This window comes from Myxocyprinus asiaticus, chromosome 2, assembly GCF_019703515.2.
Source record: "Myxocyprinus asiaticus isolate MX2 ecotype Aquarium Trade chromosome 2, UBuf_Myxa_2, whole genome shotgun sequence".
NCBI classification, from domain to species: domain Eukaryota; kingdom Metazoa; phylum Chordata; class Actinopteri; order Cypriniformes; family Catostomidae; genus Myxocyprinus; species Myxocyprinus asiaticus.
The window spans coordinates 36,005,921-36,029,407 of record NC_059345.1 but is presented as its reverse complement, the minus strand read 5'-3'; the positions used below and the strand labels follow the sequence as shown (position 1 = coordinate 36,029,407).

General features: G+C 41.6%; 1 protein-coding gene across 1 annotated transcript in view; it reads left to right on the top strand.

Annotated features, from left to right (window-relative positions):
• The window catches only part of mmp2 (matrix metallopeptidase 2), a 43,490-nt gene that overhangs the window by 16,214 nt on the left and 3,789 nt on the right, over window positions 1-23,487 (top strand). Inside the window, exons 7-11 of the mRNA XM_051655068.1 lie at window positions 2,159-2,332; window positions 2,646-2,801; window positions 2,902-3,028; window positions 21,449-21,585; window positions 22,106-22,265. Coding sequence (XP_051511028.1) covers window positions 2,159-2,332; window positions 2,646-2,801; window positions 2,902-3,028; window positions 21,449-21,585; window positions 22,106-22,265 — 754 coding nt within the window. The remainder of the gene's footprint in view (window positions 1-2,158; window positions 2,333-2,645; window positions 2,802-2,901; window positions 3,029-21,448; window positions 21,586-22,105; window positions 22,266-23,487) is intronic.

The window sequence follows — 23,487 nt, the reverse complement described above, 5'->3', positions numbered from 1 at the left end:
CTGTCTCTGGGACGGACAATGCTTGCAACGCTGGCTCTGGGGCAGACAAGGCTTGCAACGCGAGCTCTGGGACAGACGCGGTTTGAAACACGGGCTCTGGGACAAATGCGGCTTCAAGAACTGGCTCGTTGACCGTGGCAGGCATGGGTGTTGGCTCGTTAGCCTTGGGTGTTGGCTCGTTAGCCGTGGCAGGCGTGGGTGTTGGCTCGTTGCCCGTGGCAGGAGTGGCCGTTGGCTCATTGGCCGTGGAAGGCCAGGAGGGCGAGGCCGTGGAAGGCCAGGAGGGTGGAGCCTTATTCAAACCCTGTCGATAGCAGATGATCGGTGCTGGTTCATTCCAATGGCTGGCTGAGGCTAGCATGTGGAAGCGTAGTGAAGACTCAGGGCTGACAACTTTCCCTGATTAACATGGCTGAGTTGCTCACCGGCGTGGAAATCCCCCGTGAATGGCTCGAATACCTCCCGGAAGTGCATTGTGAAAGCTTCAATGGATTGCATGACAGAGCCCCCCTGTTTCAACATCGCGTCTCCCCACTGAAGAGCCTTTCTGGCGAGGTGAGAGATGATAAAAGCGATCTTTGAAAGATCATTAGTGAATCGCTGGGGTTGTGTCTCGAACACCAAGGAGCACTGGAAAAGAAAACCACTTCACTCTTCTGCTGAGCCAGAGTATTTTGCCGGCGATGCCACTGGGCTGACTAATGTCAGAGGAGACGGAAGTAGCGGAGGAGCTGTTGTGGATGCTGTGGAATCCGTGAAGGCATCCAGAGTGGAGGAAGATGAGGTGATGTGTCGAATATTAACTAGTCTTTTCAAGAGGTTCCGGATTTCATCAAGTATATCATCATGTCGCTGAAGCTGATGTTTGAGTTAGGTTACTCGCTCGATGTGAGACATTGCTTCTGCTGGGTTCATTCTGTAGAGGTCTAGTCTTCTGTTAAGCTCAGAGAAGAGGACGATAGAAGTGATGAACCCAAACGCAGATTTATTCAAGTACACAAAATAAACACGGGTATCAACGAAGAACAGAACTGGATATAAAAAAAGGAGACGTCAAACAAACTAATAACTTAAATCAAACACAGGTGATATTCTTAGGGAAGAGCGACAAGGATGAGTAGTACACACGTGAGGAGTCAAAACGAGACTAGACCAAGAGTGGGAGTTTGAGGTGAGTATTTGTATTGTCTTTGATGAGGTGGCTAATGAAGATCAGGCGAGGGTAATTAGTCGGGAGAGTTGGAGCGGGGAAGAGAGGGAGCAGAGACTGATGAGGGGCCTGACAACGTGAGAGTCCAATAGAGCAGTCTAAGTGTTTGACAGATTTGTCTTTGCAATAAGGCAACCATGTTGTTAATTTTTTTCTACATTTTTACTAGGGCTGTCAATTAATTCATTGAATTAATCACATACATAACTATTTAACAAGAGAGCCCCTCAAATAACAATAATTAAATATCTAATGATTGAATAATTATAAATAGTTATATTTATATGCTAGAGATAGATTTATTATAAGGGGCTGTCTAAGGATGCATCAGTGAACACCTGCGTCTCGGTTTGGTTGCGTAGCATCATACACATATTGTTTTTAGGTCACTGTGTCAAGTTAAACGTAGTTAGAAAAACACATCTTGAGGTCCCTGCATTCTGATTTGCACTCCATCAAGCTGTGTTTGAATGCAAGAATGCGTCCGTCCTCATCTTGTGCTGTCTGCTGTTGGTAAGTGTGGTTTGTTCTCTGTATAAGCTGCACATTAACTATACAGCTGGAGTTTTGCTTACTGCCCCCTGGAGAAAATAGATGGTACTTTGTGCTTGAATTGCTCCAATGGTAGGAGTATTCCTCATGGAATGGGGACATGATTAATTGTGTAAATATATATAATATATACACACACATTATTTTTATATTATTAATCATACTGAATTAACGCGTAAAATCGACAACTCTAATTTTGACTTTTTTTAAGATTTGGTCTAATCAGGATATGGAACAAACCTTGGCCCTGGTCACAATAGCTTGGTTTAAAGCATGATGTTTAACATAATTTCAATCAAATGTTGCTCATAATTATCAGGCATTGTATGCTTTTATAACACTATTTTGGTCATTGCCAACATTTAAAGATTTTGTGTATTTGCATTACCATTACAGCCATGTCGACAGTTGGAGGAAATTCAGAGGGTGCTCCATGTGTCTTCCCCTTTAAATTCCTGGGCAATACCTACGACTCCTGCACTACTTCGGGGCGCAGTGATGGGAAGATGTGGTGCGCTGTCACCAAAAGCTATGATGATGACCGCAAGTGGGGCTTCTGTCCTGATCAAGGTGGAATAGAGATATGTTTGTCTTTGTGTTTCATTGTTTGTAAAATTGTGGCTATAATATACAGTAGCTAGCCAAGTAGCTAATGCTATTAAGTTTTTTTTTTTTTTTTTGCACAGCAATCTCTTGCATATGAGTAGCATAAGTGTCTTCTTAAGCACATTAAATGAGCCATTGGCTTTATTTTTGCGCTCACATCCAATCGCTTCCTTTTTCTGTCTCTATTCTCTTGCTTTAAAGTACAGTATGTTTTGATGCTATGCTTTTTATGTAACTTTGGCAAACATAATAAATCCGCCTTTTTCCTGTTTCCCAGGCTACAGTCTATTCCTGGTGGCAGCCCATGAGTTTGGTCATGCCCTGGGATTGGAACATTCAGAGGACCCTGGAGCTCTCATGGCTCCCATCTATACCTTCACCAAAAATTTAAGGTTGTCTGACGATGACATTAAAGGGATCCAGGAGCTCTACGGTAAGTGTGAAGTGTCAAAAAAGCTTCCAATTGTTATGGGTCATATCATATGATATTCATATACCTTTCTCTCTTTCTGCCTCTTTTCCTTTTTGTACAGGTGTACCAACTGACAAACCTTTGCCTACTCACACCCCACCAATCACTCCAATGGATGTGTGTAATGAAAACATCATATTTGATGCTGTAGCCCAGATCAGAGGAGAGATTTTCTTCTTTAAGGACAGGTAATTACAGCTCAACTCTCCACCAATTCAAAGAAAGTCCTGAATGTGGTAAGTGGTATGATATTTTAACTTTTACCTCATTCCCAAGGATGAAAGAACATGACAAGGAAAACATCTTATGGTATTTGGTAATAAACTTGAGCAGAAACCCAATACTGGTTACTTTATGCTCCTTACACACAAAACTTCTATGCAAGAAGAAATTGATCTGTCAAAGAGAACACCATGATTCACTGCAGTAAATACCAGACACACTACTGTGGGTAGTAGATTTTTTTTTAAGCAATTGCTGGAAGGCCCTGCTCAATTAATATGTTTTAGTGGTTTCAGAACCTTTCTGCTTGCATGCACAGGAAATGGCCCCACAGCCATCTGGGGACAACTTCATGACCCAGTTTATCTGCTTTTAAAAACTAAAGCATATCTTTTTGAAATCATTATGGGCAGGAATCAGTTCTTTATAGTGACTGGAATAACAGCATAATGATTTAAACAGGAGAAGAATCCAAGTTATGCTGAAGCTTTAGCCACATTGTTAGTTCAAAATGTAAAGTAAAAGGAAGAATTAAGCCTGCATACTCAGGCGTTGTGGTGAGACTTGAAAAGGGAAAGTCCACAAATCTGATCCCACATCTCAAAATCAAAACATTTCACCACAAACAATACCATTTCAGGGGGCTTTTTTGTCCTTTTTAGCAAATTTTTTTTGTACACTGCATTTAACAAGGGCTATTTAGTGGTAGACTAAATTTGTTGACTGCTTTAATGTATTGCATCATTATGACCAGCTAAATATATTCCACATCGTGGACTAGAGATATTTGTACTTACTGGTTTTTAAAATTTCGTCCCATAGGAGACCTACAGTTTGGTAACTTTGCATATTTGTACTCTAAATCTAACCCCTTTGCCTAAAACCACACCTATATTCTACATGAAAAACAATGCACTTTTCCAAACCTGGACCTAAAACCTAAATGAGCCCAACTTAAACCACAGGAAGTGACAACAAATTGTCTCAACTGATAATTAGTCAAAATGGTGGCCTCTCTCTGCTTGCTCTTTAGTACAGTATTTATTGAGGTGTTTAGGTTAACCCACTCTGATGTTGCCCATTATCCTCTGAAACAACCAAAATAAATGTACAAACTTTTGCTGGTTGCATGCATTTAAATATAATTTACTGATTGATTAACACTAATTCAAATCTTTTAGATTTTGTCATATTGCTTTTTGTATTCAATACCACATAATAAGATATTACTGCTCATTTGCTCATTAGAGGTGTGTGTCATATCCAGAATTAAAATGTTGGAGAGGAGTCCAAAGCAAACATTAGGACAGCATAAAGCTTGCTGTCATTGGTTCTCACCAACATGCTCATGGATCAGGAGCTCTGGAACGAAAAAAGCCACTTACTATCCTGCACACACCTTCAGTTTTAAAGCTGACTGCTCTGTGGTTACAGTGATCATCACAGGACCACACACACACTGAAAAGAGTGTATGCTGAACTTGAGAAAATTTCTGGGGTTTGAGAAAATTTTAATGGGCTCTTGTACAAGACAACATCCTGAGAAAATGGTTCAAAGACCCAGATCATAATCTGAATAACGTAATTTGAAGTTTATGATTTTGATTCATTCTAAATTCTTTAAACACCCACTTAGCAGTTCATTAGGAACACTATGTAAATAAAGTGCCCGACGTGGTCTTCTGCTGTTGTAGCCCATCCGCATCAAGGTTCGACATGTTGTGCATTCTGAGATACTATTCTGCTCACTAGAATTGTACAGAGTGTATCTGAGTTACCATAGCCTTTCTGTCAGCTCAAACCAGTCTGGCTATTCTCCATTGATCTCTCTCATCAACTAAGGTGTTTCCGTCTGCAGAACAACGGCTCACTGCATATTTTTTTTTTGTTTTTGTTTTTTGTCACCATTCTGAGTAAACTCTAGAGACTGTTGTGTGTGAAAATCCCACAAGATCAGCAGTTACAGAAATATTTAAACCAGCCCGTCTGGCACCAACAATTCCCATTCTGATGGTTGATGTGAACATTAACTGAAGCTCCTGACCCATTTCTGCATGATTTTATGCATTGCACTGCTGCCACACAATTGGCTGATTAGATTATCGCATGAATAAGTAGGTGTACATGTGTTCCTAATAAAGTGCTCAGTGAGTGTAGATCTTCCATAGAACATACTATAGCCTATACTATACCAAAAGGCAAGACATGAAAGTTAAGCATCTTAAGGAGTTTATTGTTTGAGTCTATTGTGCTATTGTTTTATATGGCATTTCCATAATCTTTATAGTTTTATTATCAGTGGTGCTTGCTAAGGTTAGCATGACTGTAACTATTACTCAGAGTTTGGCGTTTAAACAAACCCTTAACCTAAGTATTTAACGCACCATGTACTGTTTGTGCAATAGACATGAATGATACCTCAAATCATGCTGCTTATTGGAGAAGTGTGCTTTTACTTGTCTAAGCGATCGGACTTGCGTTTTTTTGCCTGGCAGATGATAAAGTAGCCGAAAACAATAATCTTATAGATCTATATTGAAGGATGGTCTTGAGCCATATCTAAGGACTTTAAAGCTGCACTACGTAACTTTGTGCTCATTAGCGACATCTGTGGTTGAAACATAAAATTGCAAGCAATTTGTGGAAGAACACTTTACGTCAGTCGTGTTATGGCACTGCTCTTCTGGCAGACGAATCTCATGATTTGGGTTTACCTGGACATCGCCTGTGGGAGATATTCAGAGCCATGTTGAGATTATGTTATGTTTTACAATTAAGCATTTAAAACTGAAATATTCCTTGCTTTGATGAAGATAAAAAAAAAAACATATTTTGAATGTATTAATTTTACACTTACAGTGCTTTTCTTACACTTCACTCAAAGTGCTTTTACATAGAGAACAGGGACTCAATCACTACCAGTTACCAGTATATTTTATTATGATTTTTCAAGTGTTTTATCTACTATTAATGTTTGTAATGTACTAAACTTACCATTTTTAGAGCTGAAACTCGTGATATAGCTGATACGAGTTCAATGGGAGACTTTATTATTTTTATATTATATTGCACAGCCTCAGTTGATAATGCAAGTAAACCGTAATACTACAATTATATGGCTATGATATGCACACAATAACGCCATAAACTAAAAAACATAAAACGAGGATTCAGTAATGATGGGGATAAAATATACTTCATTAAACATGAAAATATTATGCTTAAATATGCAATATAACAATTACAAGAAGTTAATTTCAGAGGTCATAAATATTAGTAAATGTCAAAGTAAACGTAGATACATCGTGATCGGTGAACACATGAGTAATGTTCTATTCATACAAGCATGGCAAGCAATATAAGCTTTAACAACCCTACCAGAAAACATATCCAAGCATTATAGCAGGTAAACAACTTAGCCAAACAGATAACAGATAAACATCCATCCAGATTGATGCTGTTAACTGAGAGTGTGACTTACTGAACTTAACGTAGTTTCTCCTGCTGGAACATGAGACAGCCGGTATTTCTTTCCAGTGTTTATGGACATGATGTAATGACACAAGAATGAACGTCATAAGCCAGGGATTTCGTGCTATATCCGACCCGACAGCTCAAAATACAAATCATTTTTATAGGTTTACCGTAATGAATCGGGGTAAGGTGAAGACATTGTTTTGAACACTGATTGTTTATGTACACAGTCAGTAATGGCAATTTGTTCATTTTTAACCAAATAATCTTACCTAGTGCAGCTTTAATAATATAATTAATAAGACTTGGGGTGGGCTCTTTTGACTCTTTTGAAATTATACCAACCACATACCCTAGCAGCCACTCAGGACACCTTAGAAACCACATTTCAATGTATGAAAAACTACTCTAAACACAGTAGCAATGTAGGGCTTTACTGGTTGTTTAGATCAGTGTTACTATCAGAAATAATTAATAATTATTTCTTTAGTTATTAATTAATATTTAAATTAATTAATTGAATCTAACTCATTAAAACCTCATATGGGGCTCCAGTAAATGTAGTGTGCTACGTTTAGGAGCAAGTTTGGTTATTAGCAATAATTAATAATTATCAAAGATAATTATTAATTATTAAAATCAATAGGACATTGATGAGAATCAGAGTTAGCTTTTTTTAATCCTTTAAATCAACAATTATCAAAGATAATCGTTAATTGTTAACATCGATGAAACATTAATTAAAATTAACATTAGCTTATTGATCATTCAAATTCAACAATCATCAAAGATAATTATCAATGATCAAAAATCAGTAGAATATTAATAAGGATTAACATTGATGGGGCACCACCCTGGAATCAGGGACTAATAACCAGATAGTATAACAGTCTCAATATTAGATTGTTTTCTTAGGAAAATCGACATCCGAAGAATATTGATTTTCGGGAAAAAAAAAAAAAATGAGTGAAGGCTGGAATCCGAGCACTGACATCCCGTCAGCATGACACAGGCGTATGCAAAACAAACCAAAACACTTCTCTTTGTAATATAAACAACGTTTATTTATGCAGTAATATCAATTAATAATTAATACAATGCAGTCAATAAACTTCTGACTTACAACTACAAACTAAACAGTGATATGATTAGATATGGAAATCAAAATAATCCTATAACACATGAGGGTGTGTGTGTTTGTGAGGGGTCGCACGTGTGTGTGTGGTTAGTACGAGAGAGAGAGAGAATTAAGTGACGGCCCTAAAGCCGATTTCGCGATCGTTGGAGAGAAAGCAGCTGTTAGTTTATCGCTCAGAGACGCGGTGGACAGCTCGTAAACAGTCCCGCGTTCTTTGACTCTTAATGGATCAAAACAGTTTGCCGGTCTCAACCACGATGGCGAAAATGCACAACAGTCCAATTTGGTTGGACCACAATACAGCAAAACAAATTCGAGATAATTAATACCCTGAGTATTAATAATGAGCGGATATGGCGGTCTGTAAACTGTACCAGCAAAAACCTTGAAACACAAGAATAACACACTATAATATTCTATCTCTGCCCAGACGTAAACCTCTTACTTCAATCGCATGAGGACACAGGTAGAATGTGTGTTCCTCCGTCCTTTAACTCCGACCTGGTTCCTTGAGGCTCGGGTGATGACGGGAGGCCGTTTCCTCGCTCTGTTGGCGGGCACGGCTGTTGATTCTCGGCGGGCTGGCGGAGAACTCAGAAATGTCGACTTGATTGAACGGGGCACCACCCTGGAAGAGAAATCTTTAATCTCTTCACTTCTGCAGGCAAACGGATGAAGATGCGGATTGCTCAGCGGTCTCCTTCGGATCCGTTAGAGTGTTCGGTTGAACACAGAGTAATCTCAACTCGTCCAGCGAGATGGAGATTGTATGGCCACAGTTTCAAGTCGGACGTTACTTCCTTGTGCCACAAGGTTGCACCTGAGAGCAGCGATGAGCTACGTCTATACACGGTGAACAAAGTTGCTGGAAGCAAATCCCGGAAGCATTTCAGAGGTATTTCTACTCCTGATGATGTCATGGTTTGAGGGACGTTCTGTTGTGTGCCTCATCCAATAGGAGTTAAGAGTTCGATCCTTTAGTGAGCAAGGCTTCAAGGGATTTTGTAGTTTTGGACTCCTTTTGTTTGATTTTGGCGCGATTTTTATCAGTAAGATTTACTACTTGGTGTGTGGGGACTGAGTTAGGTTTTACGACTGTGTAAGGCCTGCCTTTGTCTTCTATCTGAATACATGAGGCCCAACAGCAACATCCTGCAATGTGGCCATTAGTTTGCAAGCATCACACATGTTTTTTTGTTTGTTTGTTTTTTTTTTCAGAAAATTTAGAAATTGTCATGGTTACTTTCGTAACCTCCGCTCCCTGATGGAGGGAACGAGATGTTGTGTCGATGTAGTGACACTAGGGATCACTCTTGGGAGCCCCAAACACCTCTGCTTTTTTGAAAAAAGGCCAGTGGAATTTGCATGCCACTCCCCCGGACATATGGGTATAAAAGGAGCTGGTATGCAACCATTCATTCAGGTTTTGTGCTGAGGAGCCGAGACCAGGTCCCGGCCATTTCAGCAGGGAACAGAGGTTACAAAAGTAACCATGACATTCCCTATCTGTCACTCACTCGACGTTGTGACGATGTAGTGACACTAGGGGTCCCTATACAAAACGCCACAACTATCTGAGCTGTGTTACATGAACTGGCGGTGTGTGATGAGCAGACCGCTGTGTGCCTCGTAGCCAGTGCACCAGGCCATCATGTAACCTCCCCCAACGCTCTGAGCGTCGAACGGTCCTTCAGGAACAAGTCGACTGCCCAACGATAGGGACAGGCTAGCCCAGCAGAGGCCTTTTTTCCTCTCTTTTCTCCCCAAAAAGAGTGGAATTTGTTAACCGACTGGGAGCCATAAGTGTCTGCATGAGGGGGTGTCCCTCCCAAGGGGAAGACACCGCGGAGACCACACCCCGCCCAAAAACGGGTGGGGGGGATTTTGAGTGGAATACGTTACATGGTCTTACTGAGTCTTGTCGGAAGTATGTCATGTGGAGAGGTCCCATGGTAGGTCCTACCCGAAGGGGGAGGAGTTTCTACAGAGCATGGCGACCGGGGGCAGAGGGGCCTCTGCCCAAGGAAGACGCAGTTTACCAACAGGGAAACGATTTTGTGGAAGATATCACATGGAGTCACCTTCAGGGAACCAGCACATGTGGAGCACCTACCTCAGTACAGGGTCTCATTAGCGCACTTAAGAGGCACCACTGGCCAGGGCCCAGGAGGCTGCCACACTCCTGGTAGAGTGGGCTCGTAACCCCACAGGGGGTGGCACGTCCTGAGCCTGATATGCCATCGCGATGGCGTCAATGACCCAGTGGGTGATCCTGTGTTTGGAGACAACGCTTCCTTTCCGCTGTCCACCAAAGCAAACAAAAAGCTGCTCGGAGCTTCTAAAGCTCTGCATGCGATCCAAATAGATGCATAAAGCTCGCACCAGACACAGCAACGCCAAGGCTGGGTCTGCCTAATCCTGGGGCAGCGCTTGCAGGTTCACCACCTGATCCCTAAAAGGGGTCGTGGGAACCTTGGGCACATAGCCGGTCAGAGTCTCAGGATCACGTGAGAGTAACCTGGACTGAAATCCAGGCACGATTCGCTGACAGAGAACACCTGCAGGTCCCCTACCCTTTTGATGGAAGTGAGTGCAGTCAGGAGGGCAGTCTTCAAAGAGAGTGCCTTAAGATCAGCTGACTCCAAGGGCTCAAAGGGAGCTCCCTGTAGACCCCGAAGGACCCACGAGGGGACGAGGCACGGTCTGGAGGGATTCAACCACCTAGCACCTCTCAGGAAACTGATGATCAAGTCGTGCTTCCCCAAGTACGTATCATCTACTGCACCGTGAAGAGCCGAAATAGCAGCTACATACACCTTCAAGGTGGAGGGGGACAGCTGCCCCTCCAGCCTCTCCTGCAGGAAGGAAAGCACTGATCCGACTGCGCATCTCTGGGGGTCTTCGCATCGGGAAGAACACCACTTAGCCAACAGACGCCACTTCAAGGCATACAGGCGCCTCGTAGAGGGAGCCCTAGCCTGAGTGATCGTGTCTACCACCGTGGGTGGTAGGCCACTTAGGTCTTCCGGGTCCCGTCCAAGGGCCAGACGTGGAGATTCCAGAGGTCTGGTCGCGGGTGCCAGATGGTGCCCCGTCCCTGAGAAAGATGGTCCTTCCTCAGGGGAATTCGCTGGGGGGGCTGTCGCGAGGAGCCTTGACGGTTGATGTACGCTACTGTCGATGTGTTGTCCATCCGGACCAACACGTGCTTGCCCTGGATCATCGGCCAAAACCTCCGCAGGGCAAGCAGTACTGCCAATAACTCTAGGCAGTTGATGTGCCAACGCAGCCGCGGGCCAGTCCAGGAGCCGGCGGCTGTGTGCCCATTGTATACGGGCCCCAGCCCATCTTGGAAGCATTTGTTGTAACCACGACACACCTGGAGACCTGCTCTAGGGGAATCCCTGCCCGTAGAAATGCAAGGTCAGTCCAAGGACTGAAGAGGCGGCGACAGATCGGCGTGATGGTCACGCGATGTGTCCCGGGTGCCATGCCCATCTCGGGACTCGAGTCTGAAGCCAGTGCTGAGACGGTCTCATATACATCAACCCGAGCGGTGTGGCCGCCGCTGAGGATGCCATATGCCCCAGGAGCCTCTAAAAAAGTTTCAGTGGAACCGCTGTCCTCCGTCCGAACGCCTTCAGACAGTTCAGCACCAACTGTGTGTGCTCGTTCGTGAGGCGCGCTGTCATCGAGACTGAGTCCAACTCCAAACCGAGAAAAGAGATGCTCTGAACCAGGGCTTGAGAGCTTGCTCTTTTTCCAGTTGGCCAAAATGGGATGGTGGATGGTGGTCGTGATGACGGCCGTGCGCACCGGACATGTGACCCAGGAGATGAGGAAACCATTCTTTCGTCAGGCTTTTGGGTGCCGCAGCCTCCTGGGCATGCGGCGACAAAAGATTCTCCTCCCGGCCCTCCACCGGGGGATGGAGTGGTCTGTCGACCAGCTCCAGAAAAGCGGGTCTCCTCGCCCTTGGGTCGCCTGCCTTGGGGGCGCTTCGAAGCCTTCCTCGGGTTCTTAGCGGCCGGCCGCGAGACGGGTCGCATCTGCTTCCTGCGGAGGGCTCCACGCCGGAGCCGGGCCACGGGGGCGGGCTGCGGCGGAGCTGGTGTTGTTGCTGCAGGAGGACGCCCTTGGCAACGAGCAGACAGGGTGCGGGGTCTTAAGCCGCTGGAGCAGGATATGTTGTAAGGCCTCCATCTGCTTCTTCACCGCCAAGAAATGCTGGGCAATGTCCTCGACGGTGTCGCCAAACAGGCCAACCTGGAAAATGGGGGTGTCAAGGAACCATGCCTTGTCCGCCTCTCCCATCTCGACCAAGTTGAGCCAAAGGTGGCGCTCCTGGACCACCAAGGTGGACATCGCCTGCCCGAGAGACCGCGCCGTGACCTTCCTCGCCCGGAGAGCGAGGTCGGTCGCCGAGCACAGTTCCTGGATCAATCCCGGGTCAGAATTACCCTCGTGCAGTTCTTTTAGTGCCTTGGCTTGGTGTACTTGCAGGAGAGCCATGGCATGCAGGGTGGAGGCGGCTTGTCCAGCAGCACTGCAGGCCACAGTTGTCAGGGACCTAAAGGCCCTGGACGGGAGCTTCGGGCGCCCGTGCCAGGTGGTGGCGCTCTGTGGACACAAGTGCACCGCGAGTGCCTTATCCACCTGGGGGATCACTGAATACCCCCTGGCCGCTCCACCATCGAGGGAAGTGAGAGCGGGGGAGCTGAAAGACCGGGATCGGGCAGTAAAAGGTGCCTCCCATGATCTTGTCAGCTCCTCATGCACTTCCGGAAAGAAAGGGACCAGGGAGGGGCGTGGCCGTGGGTGGTGCCCTGAGCCTAGGAACAAATCGTCGAGCCGCGAGGGTACAGAGGAGAGTGGAGGGTTCCACTCTAGCCCAACACTCGCGGCCGCCCGGGAAAGTATGTCCAACATTTCCGCGTCGGCCTGAGACTGGGCAGCCATTCCCGAAGGAGGAAGCCCAGCCGAAGCCTCTACGTCAGACTGGACGAGCCCGCTCTCCGATGCTGCACTCGATAACTCATCGTCTTCCCAAGCTCCGAACGAGAAGACAAACTCGCCCTGAGATGAGCCGGCGGTCTCGTCCGAGAGCCCGACCGGGGCAAGCGAGCGTGCTGGGGAATGGGAGGTCCATGGGCAGTGTTCTTACGAAAGCATGCCACGACCACAACGTTGCCAAGGTCATGCTCTCGCAATGAGGACATGACTCATCCACAAACGATGTCTCCACGTGGGCAGTGCCCAGACACGTAAGACAGCGATCGTGGCCGTCAGAAGCGGAGAGATAACGACCACAACCAGGAAAAACACACAAATGGAAAGGCATCTTTAAAAAGACGTTCCGTGTGTGCCGCTCTTTTTGTGAATGAAAATATACTCTTTTAGGATATACTGTCTTATTTTCGCTCTGCCGAAGTACCCAGGGGCGTTCTCTGCACTCCACAGGTGCAGAGGGAGAGAAGGCGCTGAAATGCGCCGTAAATCCAGCAGTTTTGAGGTGCATCTTTGGAGGGAATTGAATTCAGTGCACTGAATACAACCACTCGGCTCCGAAGGGAAAATCTGAATGAGTGGTTGCATGCCAGCTCCTTTTATATCCTTATGTCCAATTCTCATTGGCCTTTTTTCAAAAAAGCAGAGGTGTTTGGGGCTCCCAAGGGTGACCCCTAGTGTCACTACATCGACACAACGTCGAGTGAGTGGCAGATAGGGAACTAATTATTATTATTTTGGGATTCATAAAAAAAAATAATAATAATAAAAAAACATTGTTTCTAAAGCAATAAAAGTCTTAATTGCAATATATGATCCAAATGTTGATAGAATATTGCATCATGGGATCCCTGGTGGTTCCTACCTCTATTATTTAAACCTATATCTTAAAATCAATACAGCCTAAAGGTGTCTGTTCTTCTCCAAGTGCGTGTGCCCTCTCTCTATTTTCACTGATTAATATTGCTAGTCTGTGAAGGCCAAGAGTAGAACAGTTCAGCAGTGGAAATGTCATTATCGTAGAGTTCTGATCATATTACAGTGTAATTCTGTGAATCCCTGCAACAGCAAGTCTCCCTTTGCTGTGTAGCAAGATGACTTAAGATATCAGACATTCACCCAGCTAGATAAATGCTACAGCTGTATAAGCCATTCCAAAGAGAAAAGGGAAAGATAGACATGAGTGTGAGTGAGGCCAGAGAGTGCACCCCCAAAAGGTTCACTTATGCTTTGTTTATTCAGCTGCATCAGAATGTCTTTTATTTAATTTATTTTTTATCAAATATTTGACTCATACATCTGAGGCATTCCATAAAACAAATTCTTCTTTTGTTTCATTGTGTTTCATTTATTGAACAGCTGCAAGTCAGAGCTGACCTGCACTAGAGTCTCAACTACAAGAGTGTTCCTTTGGATTTTCTGTTATAACATGTTTAAGTGCAGAGAGAGAGAAGGGTGGGATGCTAAAATCCCTATGTCTTTAAATCACTATGTATACTGCTGAAGGAGTGGTGCTTTGGGGCAAGAGGCTTGATTACTCATCAGTAATTCAGTCAAAATCTCTTAGCTGACACTATAACGTAAAATTTAACTGTGCGGTTCACAGAACATTTCACTCTGGTGAGTTATATTCGCATTGCTTAAAAGTCCAAAAATCTGCATTTTTCACTGAGACTGTGAAATATTGGCCTTTGAAAAATAGGTCAATGGAAAGAGGTCTGGGGTGGTGGGTTTTGTTTCTGTGGTTGATGCTGGGTCAGCAGGCAAGTTAGGATATGTCCAACTGGCTCTTAACTCACTCTTCAACAATAATAAGAAACAGCTGCTCAATGAATCACCTCATTGTAGCTAGAGTGCAGTGCTCTCTCTCTCTTTCTATCCTACTTGCTTAGGTTTCTTTCTCATGTGTCCTCCCTTCTCTTCTCTGCACACACACATCATTATGGCTGAATGGTTCCACTTATTTTATTTTCGATACGATAAAGAGTAGTAAAAAGGCCAAAATTGCAGATATCAATACAATTTCTAATTTTAAATGTGTGTGTGTGTGTGTGTGTGTGTGTGTGTGTGTGTGTGTGTGTGTGTTTGTGTGTGTTTTCTGGAGATAAAATGAGTAACTATAGCCATTACACATTAAAATACATTTTTAACATTAAATAAGCCTAAACTGCAAATTATCCCACCACTTTTTTGTTTTCCATTTATAAGCAACAATTATAGAATATGATTAATCATTTACAGATTTTTTTTATTTTTTTTTATTATTATTTTTGGTACTGTTTTCACAATTGTTTTTGTTGTTTTTTTCCCCATTGACTAAGTACAAGTCACAAAATCACAAAGTAAAGTTTTTCTCAAATCAAAAAAGTGTTTCATCTATATATACCTTTCATTGAATGTAATGACCTTTTATAGTGTTATTAACATCAAACTTTTCATTTGAATCTGTTCTTATTAATTTTAATACATTTGATTATCATGTCATCCAACTGATCTTAATGGTTAATCAGTGAATCATTTGGTAAACCTATAGATTCAGCTGGTTTGGTAATTTCTGTTTGTAAAGTATCAACATCTAAAGTAAATTACATTTAAAACAGGATACAATATTGCCAGTTTATACCATTTGTAACCACTATTGTTTAAAGTATGTGCCATATACATGGGTGTGTGTGAGCATTAGCAATTTGTCAACATAGACTGCAAGGGAGAACCAATCAATGACTTTGTATAAGAGGCCCATCAGAGTGGTCAAAGAGGTGGACATCAGAAGGAGGGAGGAAGAGGCAAGGGAACTGTTTTGCAAATGACATATGGGCCATCATTGTTCACAGTCAAGTTATTTTTCATTTGTATAGTGCTTTTCACAACACACATCGTTTCAAAGTAGCTTTACAGAAAATCATGCATTAACAGAAAATGAAACTGTAGTATCTATAAAGTCTTAGTCATCATTGTGTAGTTTGATTAAATATGACTGTAAATTGTGTATAAAAATTAAATAAATAATAATTGTATTTAGGACCCCAGTGAGCTAGCCGAAGGCGACTGTGGCAAGGAACACAAAACTCTATAAATGTTGGTTAATGGAGAAAAATAACCTTGTGACAAACCAGGCTCACTGTGGGGGCCAGTTCCCCTCTGGTAAACAGCATAAATATAATGTCAATATTAGTTATTTATGTGCAGTGCAAGTCATGGTTTAAAATGAGTAAACTAAGTAAGTGGTAAGGGCCAGTGTTTAAACAAAGATTTTGTATGAACTGTAAGATTAATGACTAAGGTCTTTGAAGTTCATCCTGGATTAACTGCAGAAGTTTATATAGATGCACTGTCCTTCGTTAGTTGGCCGATGAAGGCTTTTATTGGCAATTAATTGATAGTGTATGTATTCCATTTTAAGAGTGTAGTACATCATTAGACCAAGGTGATGCAGGCAGAGATCAGTGATGTGCATCGCAGTTCAACTGCAGGTCATTTCGGTGAGGTCTATACTAAGTCCAGGGTTCAGGCAGTGGCATATGAAGTATCCCATGTCTTATGGTTGGAATCAGCATCAGTTCATCCCCTGAAGTCCATTGTAATAGACTGAAGTGATGTCTAGCTGGTACCGGCTGCATTTAGTCATCATCACTCAAAGACACGTAGCAGTGGAGTCCGACACCAAGCAGGAACGGAGCTGGATCTGGCCGGATCTGGTAACCTCAGGATATGAGACAGGGAAACAAATAGAATAATATTAGTGTAGATGCCATTACATTTTTTGCATAGTTATAGATCATGATAAATGTTTCTGGTTCCGGCAGACCTAACTAAGCAGCCTAATTGTGAGTTGATGCATAAACTATGGCTAAATAGATGAGTCTTTAGTCCAGACTTAAACTGAGTGAGTGTGTTTGCATCCCAAACAGTGTTAGGGAGACTATTCCATAGTTTAGGAGCCAAACAGGAAAAGGATCTACCTCCTTTTGTGGATTTTAATATTCTAGGAACTATTAACTGGCCAGAATTTTGCGATCGTAATGAATGCGATGGACTATAGCGTGGTAGAAGGTCACTTAAGTACTGCGCAGATAGACCATTCAAAGCTTTGTACGTAGTTAACAAAATTGTTTAATTAATATTCAATTTAACAGGTAGCCAATGTAACAATGATAAAATGGGGCTAATATGATCATATTTCTTGGTTCTAGTCAGCGCTCTGGCTGCTGCATTTTGAACCAATTGAAGTTTATTTATTGAACTTGCAGGACATCCTTCCAGTAATGCATTACAATAATCTAGTCTTGAGGTCATGAACGCATGAATTAGTTTTTCGGCATCAGCAACAGAGAGCATGTGTCGTAACATGTGTCGCAATATTTCTGAGGTGTAAGAATACTGTTTAACAAACATTGGAAATTTGATTTTCAAAGGACAGATTGGTATCAAATATAACACCTAAGTTCTTTGCTGTAGAAGATGGTGTAACAGTACATCCATTGTGAGTCAAATTATATTTTAGTGGCTTATTTTTAGAGGTTTTTGGTCCAATAATTAGTACCTCTGTTTTGTCTGAATTGAGTAGAAGGAAATTTCTGGCCATCCAATCTTTGATTTCATTGATACACTCTGCTAATTTGGAGAATTGTGAAATTTTGTTGGGTTTCGACGAAATATAAAGTTGGGTATTGTCGGCATAACAGTGGAAACTTATTCACAATTCCTGATAATTTCTCCCAGGGGAAGCATATATAAGGAGAAAAGAAAAGGCCCTAAAACTGATCCCTATGGCACTCCATACTTAACTTTTGTTTAATTTGACATTTCCTCATTTACACAGACAAAGTGGTAGCGGTCTGCTAAAGAAGACCTAAACCATGCTAATGCAAGTCCACAAATGCATAATTCTCAAGCCTATTCAAGAGAATGTCATGATCTATGGTGTCGAAGGCAGCACTAAGATCTAAAAGCACTAGAAGAGAAATGCAGCCATGATCAGATGATAAGATCAAGTCACTCTGATAGGACCTAAATTGTTCATATATACTATTTATATACTATAGGACACTACCTTTTCTAGTATTTTTGACATAAATGGGAGATTTGAAATCGGTCTATAATTAGCCAATTCTCCAGGATCAAGCTGTGACTTCTTAAAAAGCGGTTTGATAACTGCCATTTTATAGTTTTTTGGGACATGTCCTAAGGATAGCGAGGAGTTAATAATATTAAGAAGAGGTTCTGAGATAACAGGGAATACCTCTTTTAAGAGCTTAGTTGTTATTGGATATAACATACATGTTGTGGCTTTTGATGTTTCGATAAGTTTAATTAGCTCTTCATGACCTATGGCAGCGAAGGATTGAAGTCACTCGTGAGGAAAATTATGAGACATTGTTTTCCGTGGGACTGTGACAGACGACTGCATAATTCCAATTTTATTTCTGATGATTTCAATTTTATCATTAAAGAAATTCATGAAGTCATTACTCTTGTGCTGCATCAGAATATCTGGTTCAGTCGAGGCTTTATTCATAACCAATTTAGCCACAATACTGAATAAACACCTAGGATTATGGTTATTTTTTATGAGTTTGCTAAAATATGCTGACCTGTCAGCTTTTAGTGCCTGTCTGTAGCTACAGACACTATCCTACCATGCACTGCGAAATACCTCTAATTTTGTATTCTTCCACTTGCGCGCCATTTTATGAGCTGCTCTCTTGAGAGCATGAGTGTGATCATTGTACCATGGTGCGGGGCTTTTTTCTTTAATTTTCTATAATCGAAGGGGGGGGGGCAACACTAACAAGAGTGCTAGAGAAGACTGTATTTATATTTTCTTTTATTACTTGAAGTTATTTTAGACTTTTTGGCTTACTGAGTATATGAGATAAATCTGGAAGATTATTAGTGAAGCTACCTTTAGTGGTCGAAAGAATAGTTCTACCTAAACGATAGTGTTGTGTAGATTAAGTAACATTAGCTGATCACAGCATACAAGAGACGAGATAATGATCTGAGATGTCATCGCTGTGTGGCAGAATTTCTATAGTATCAAAATCAACTCCATATGACAGAATGAAATCTAGACTATGATTATGGCGATGAGTTGGTCCTGTCACATTTTGTCTGACTTCAAGGGAGTTGAGAATATTGATAAATGCTAATCTCAATGCGTCATTTTCATTGTCTATGTGAATGTTGAAGTCATCAACAATTAAAGCTGTATCCACAGTACACTACTAGATCTGATAGAAAATGTGCAGTGGATTCACTAAGGAAATCAGAATACGGCCCGGATGATCTATATACTGTAGCAAGGGCAAAAGATGACAGAGATTTTTTATTTGTATCTGATGGTGTCACATTAAGCATTATTAGTTCAAAAGTCTTAAACTTATATCCTGTCCTCTGAGTAACAACAAAAACATCACTGGAAATTGCAGCAGCACCTCCTCCTCGACCCTTCAGGCGAGGCTCATTTTTATAACAATAACCTGGTGGAGTAGATTCATTTAAACTAATATATTTTCAAGTTTTACCTCAATACATTTTTTTCTAAATGATTTAGTGAGGGGTTTGTGTTTGGTAGTTCGGGGAACAGACACAGTCTCTATGTGACATCTAGGTGATACAGTCTCTGTGTTGTAGTTTATCTGATCTGTGTGATGTTTCAAGGCAGCAAGCCAGATTGTGTGCTTCCTGACCTGGGCCCCAGTTAGTCAAATACTATCACTATTAAGACTATGAGCCATATTACTAGAGAGAAGAGAGCAGCACCTTCCCTGGATGGATAGAGTCCGTCTCTCTTTAGCAGGTCAGGTCTACCCCAAAAACTCTTCCAATTGCCTATGAATCCTATGCTATTCTCCGGAAACCACTCAGACATCCAGCCATTCAGTGACACTAATCTACTGTAAACCTCATCACCACGATGAGTAGGGAGGGGGCCAGAGCATATTACAGTGTCTGACATCATTTTTGCAAGTTCAGACACCTCTTTAACAATATCTCTAGTGATCTCCGACTGGTGAAGCCAGACATCGTTAGTGCCAACATGAATAACAGTTTTAGAAAATCTATGTTTAGCATTAGCCAGCACTTTAAATTTGATCTGATGTCAGACACTCTGGTACCAGAAATGCATTTAACAATAGTGGCTGGAGTCTCTATTTCCACATTCCTTACAATAGAATCTCCTGTAACCAGGGCTCATTCAACATGATATTCAGTGGGTGCATCACAGAGTGGGGAGAGTCGATTGGAAACCCTAACAGGAACGGGAGAGTGGTGTTGCTTTGCTGAGCAAGTATGCCACCAAAACGTCCCCCAAACACCCTGCTGCAGGGGCTCTACAGCTGGATCCAAAGTGTGTGTGTTGCTTGCTGTTCTACCCACATCCGAAACAGTAACTACCGGCTTCTCTTTCTCACTGACCTCCACTAGCATTCGGATGCATGCCTCTAACTCAATAAACTTCTCCGTCAGCCTGATTAATTCCTTACATTTATTACATGTAAACCCCTCACTGCTGATGGAAGAAGCTATAGTAAACATCTGGCATGCAATGCAGGAAGCAATAATATGAGCGGATGCCATGACATACCGCAATTTTTTGTTGATGTTGTTGTTATGGTTGTTCTAGATTGGCTAGGGTTTGAGATCGATGTGAATCCCTCACGCAATTGTTTGCTGTTGTGTTGGTTCCTGATCAGCACATGTTTGAGATTGATGCAATAATCTGTGTAAAACACAGAGGAGAAATTAAATGCATGCAGTCGAAATGTAAGATGTAGACAAGTGGAAAAAAGAAAAGAAAAAGAAAACAGGTGTGGGCGGTAATATACATGCAGTTGAAACAGTAGAAAAGCGGAAGAAAACGAAGGACGCTGTAAAATGGCAAAGGATAAAACGATGAGCGTAGAGAAATAAGCAATGATAAGAAGGCTAGCAAGTTACAAACAAACAGACTTGTGCAGTGTGCCAGCAGTGTGTTACAGTAAACAAAGGCCCAACTAAAGCAAAGGCTGCCAAATTACAGCAACTCACCCAATCTGAAAAGGTTCAGTAAAGTGTCAATTCACTTTAAATACATTACAGTGTTCATTACTGTACTTGTTACACAATTCTTAGTGTCACTTATGGTATTGACAGCATTCTTTGTACTCTCAGAATTGACAAAGAACATCAGTCCAGTTTCATACTGTATCTTCGTTGATCACACCTTTTGATTGAAATTGAGTTGATATTACTGGCATTATAAATTTACAGTAATGTCAATTTGGTTACGCAACATTCTCTAAGTGTATTTCCTAATGCAACTTTGCAGTACTGTAACATTTTTTATTCAACACCTTTGAGGTCGATTTAAAACATGTAAATGTATCTTACATTGTTTGCTAGTTAATTAAATGATTTGTTAAAATGGCTAAATTGAAAGAAGTACATTCTATTGTGTTTTGGTGATTAAACCAAATGTTTTCATTACTTGTCACAATAATCTTGTGTCCTGAAACAATGATTATATGAAATGAAACATGGACAATCCTAATGAGGATTTGAAAGAATGACTAGGTTTTTTACAAGTGTGATCAGTTTAGTATTTTGTATAAAGAGTTTTAAATATGTACCACTTACATTTAAAAATAGTACCAAAGTAAAAAAAAAAAAAAAAACTGTAATAACTTATACCGTTGTATAAAGTTATATCTCTCTCTATTTGAATGACTGAGCACTGCCTGAGATGCCTTTTCTCTCTTTAACTCTAACCCTCCTGTTACAGATTCCTCTTCAGGACTGCTGATGCAAGGAGGAAACCGACAGGCCCCATGCTGGTGGCTACATTCTGGAGTGAACTTCCAGACAAGATTGATGCAGTTTATGAGAACCCTCTGGAGGAGAAGACAGTATTCTTTGCAGGTAAAGTAGTGCGTACAGTTTACAAATTTGGGCAATGCAGTAACTAATTGAGTGTGATAATACAAAAGTTAGATAATTATCTGAAAAGTTACATGTCATTGCAAGGATCTTCTTTTGATTTCATAACTCATTTGTAAATGAAATGATATTTCTTCTTGATTCTGCTTTATTTCACTTCTCTTCACATTTTTGTATCATGCATTATGGGTTGCTATAATGCTTGCCAAGGGACTGCTCCAAAAACATGTGTTAAGAACTCTTTCAGTCACTCTCTCATTTTCTCATACTGTGTGTGTGTGTGTGTGTGTTTTCTGGAGATAAAATGAGTAACTATGGCCATTACACATTAAAAGCCATTTTTAACATTAAATAAGCCTAAACTGCAAATTATCCCACAACATTTTTGTTTTCAGTTTATAAGCAACAATTATAGAATATGATCAATCATTTACAGTTTTCTACCTCCAAACACAATCATTTGTATTAAAATATTGTAATTGTTATTATAACTGTTTTCTAGGTGATGAGATGTGGGTATATTCTGCCAGTACTCTGGAGAGAGGCTATCCCAAGAAGATCTCCACCATGGGTCTTCCTTCAGATTTGCATGGAATCGATGCTGCCTACTCCTTCCACAAGAGCAAGAAGACATACTTATTTGCTGGCAACAAGTTCTGGAGGTAATCCTTTTTAAAACATCTTGATCAAGTATACAGCAATCTGTGTTGACTGTGTTTAATGGACAAAACATTGTAGAAGAATACAAGCATTGTAACTAGGGATGTGCCACGGTGGTTGACTAATCGACTAGTCGTCCAACAACTGACTAGTTGATTAGTGGGATCGACTACTAAAATTAATATTTTAGTTGTGGTGGTTTTAATGGTAGACGCTGTTCTCATATTAATTGAGAGATGCTGCTTCTTAGAGATCGTTTTTGCATCAGTGCAGTAAAACCCTTTGCAAGAACTTTCATCTCTTTAATGCTTTAAGCTGTCCATTTATGCACCGCTGCTGTTACAACCATCAAAGCACCGCATTAAAAATGCATTTCGAGATGCTTCACTGTTGGATGTTAAATCCTCTGCTGTAAGTAATGTTCCTGTATTTGAGGTGCTTTGGAGAGACTAAAGTCTTTTGCTGATTCTGTCTGAAATTGCATGAATAAATAGTTGCAGTAAAGTATGTTTAAATTTCTTGATGTCATAAACTAGATGTTTACCCACATTATCTTGCAGTTCTGCACTTTTAAGTGCACAGTAAGGATCACTCTGAGACTCCCAAATGCTCTGTTTATATTGAAGTACATCATTCTGCATTTAGGTTGCGCATAAGCGGTTTTATGCTGCTCTGCATTGAAGCCCTTCCATTTTTAATTTGATAGTTTTTTGTAATAAGATATTATAGTTATTTAGCCTGTTTATTTGTTGTATAACCATTAGTTTCTACACCGATCAGCCACAACATTAAAACCACTTGCTTAATATTGTGTAGGTCCCCCTCAGAATAGCATTCTAAGATGATATTCTTCTCACCACAATTGCACAGATTTGTTATCTGAATTACCATAGACTTTGTCAGTTCAAACCAGTCTGGCCATTCTCTGTTGACCTCTCTCATCAACAAAGCATTTCCATCCACAGAACTGCAGCTCACTGGATGTTTTTGTTTTTGGCACCATTCGGAGTAAATTCTAGAGACTGTTGTGTGTGAAAATCCCAGAAGATCAGCAGTTACAGAAATACTCAAACCAGCCCATCTGGCACCAACAATCATCCATGTGATTATCTAATCAGCCAATCATGTGGCAGAAGTGCAGTGCATAAAATCATGCAGATACAGATATCAGAATGGGGGAAAAAATGATATCTCAGTGATTTTGACCGTGGCATGACTGTTGGT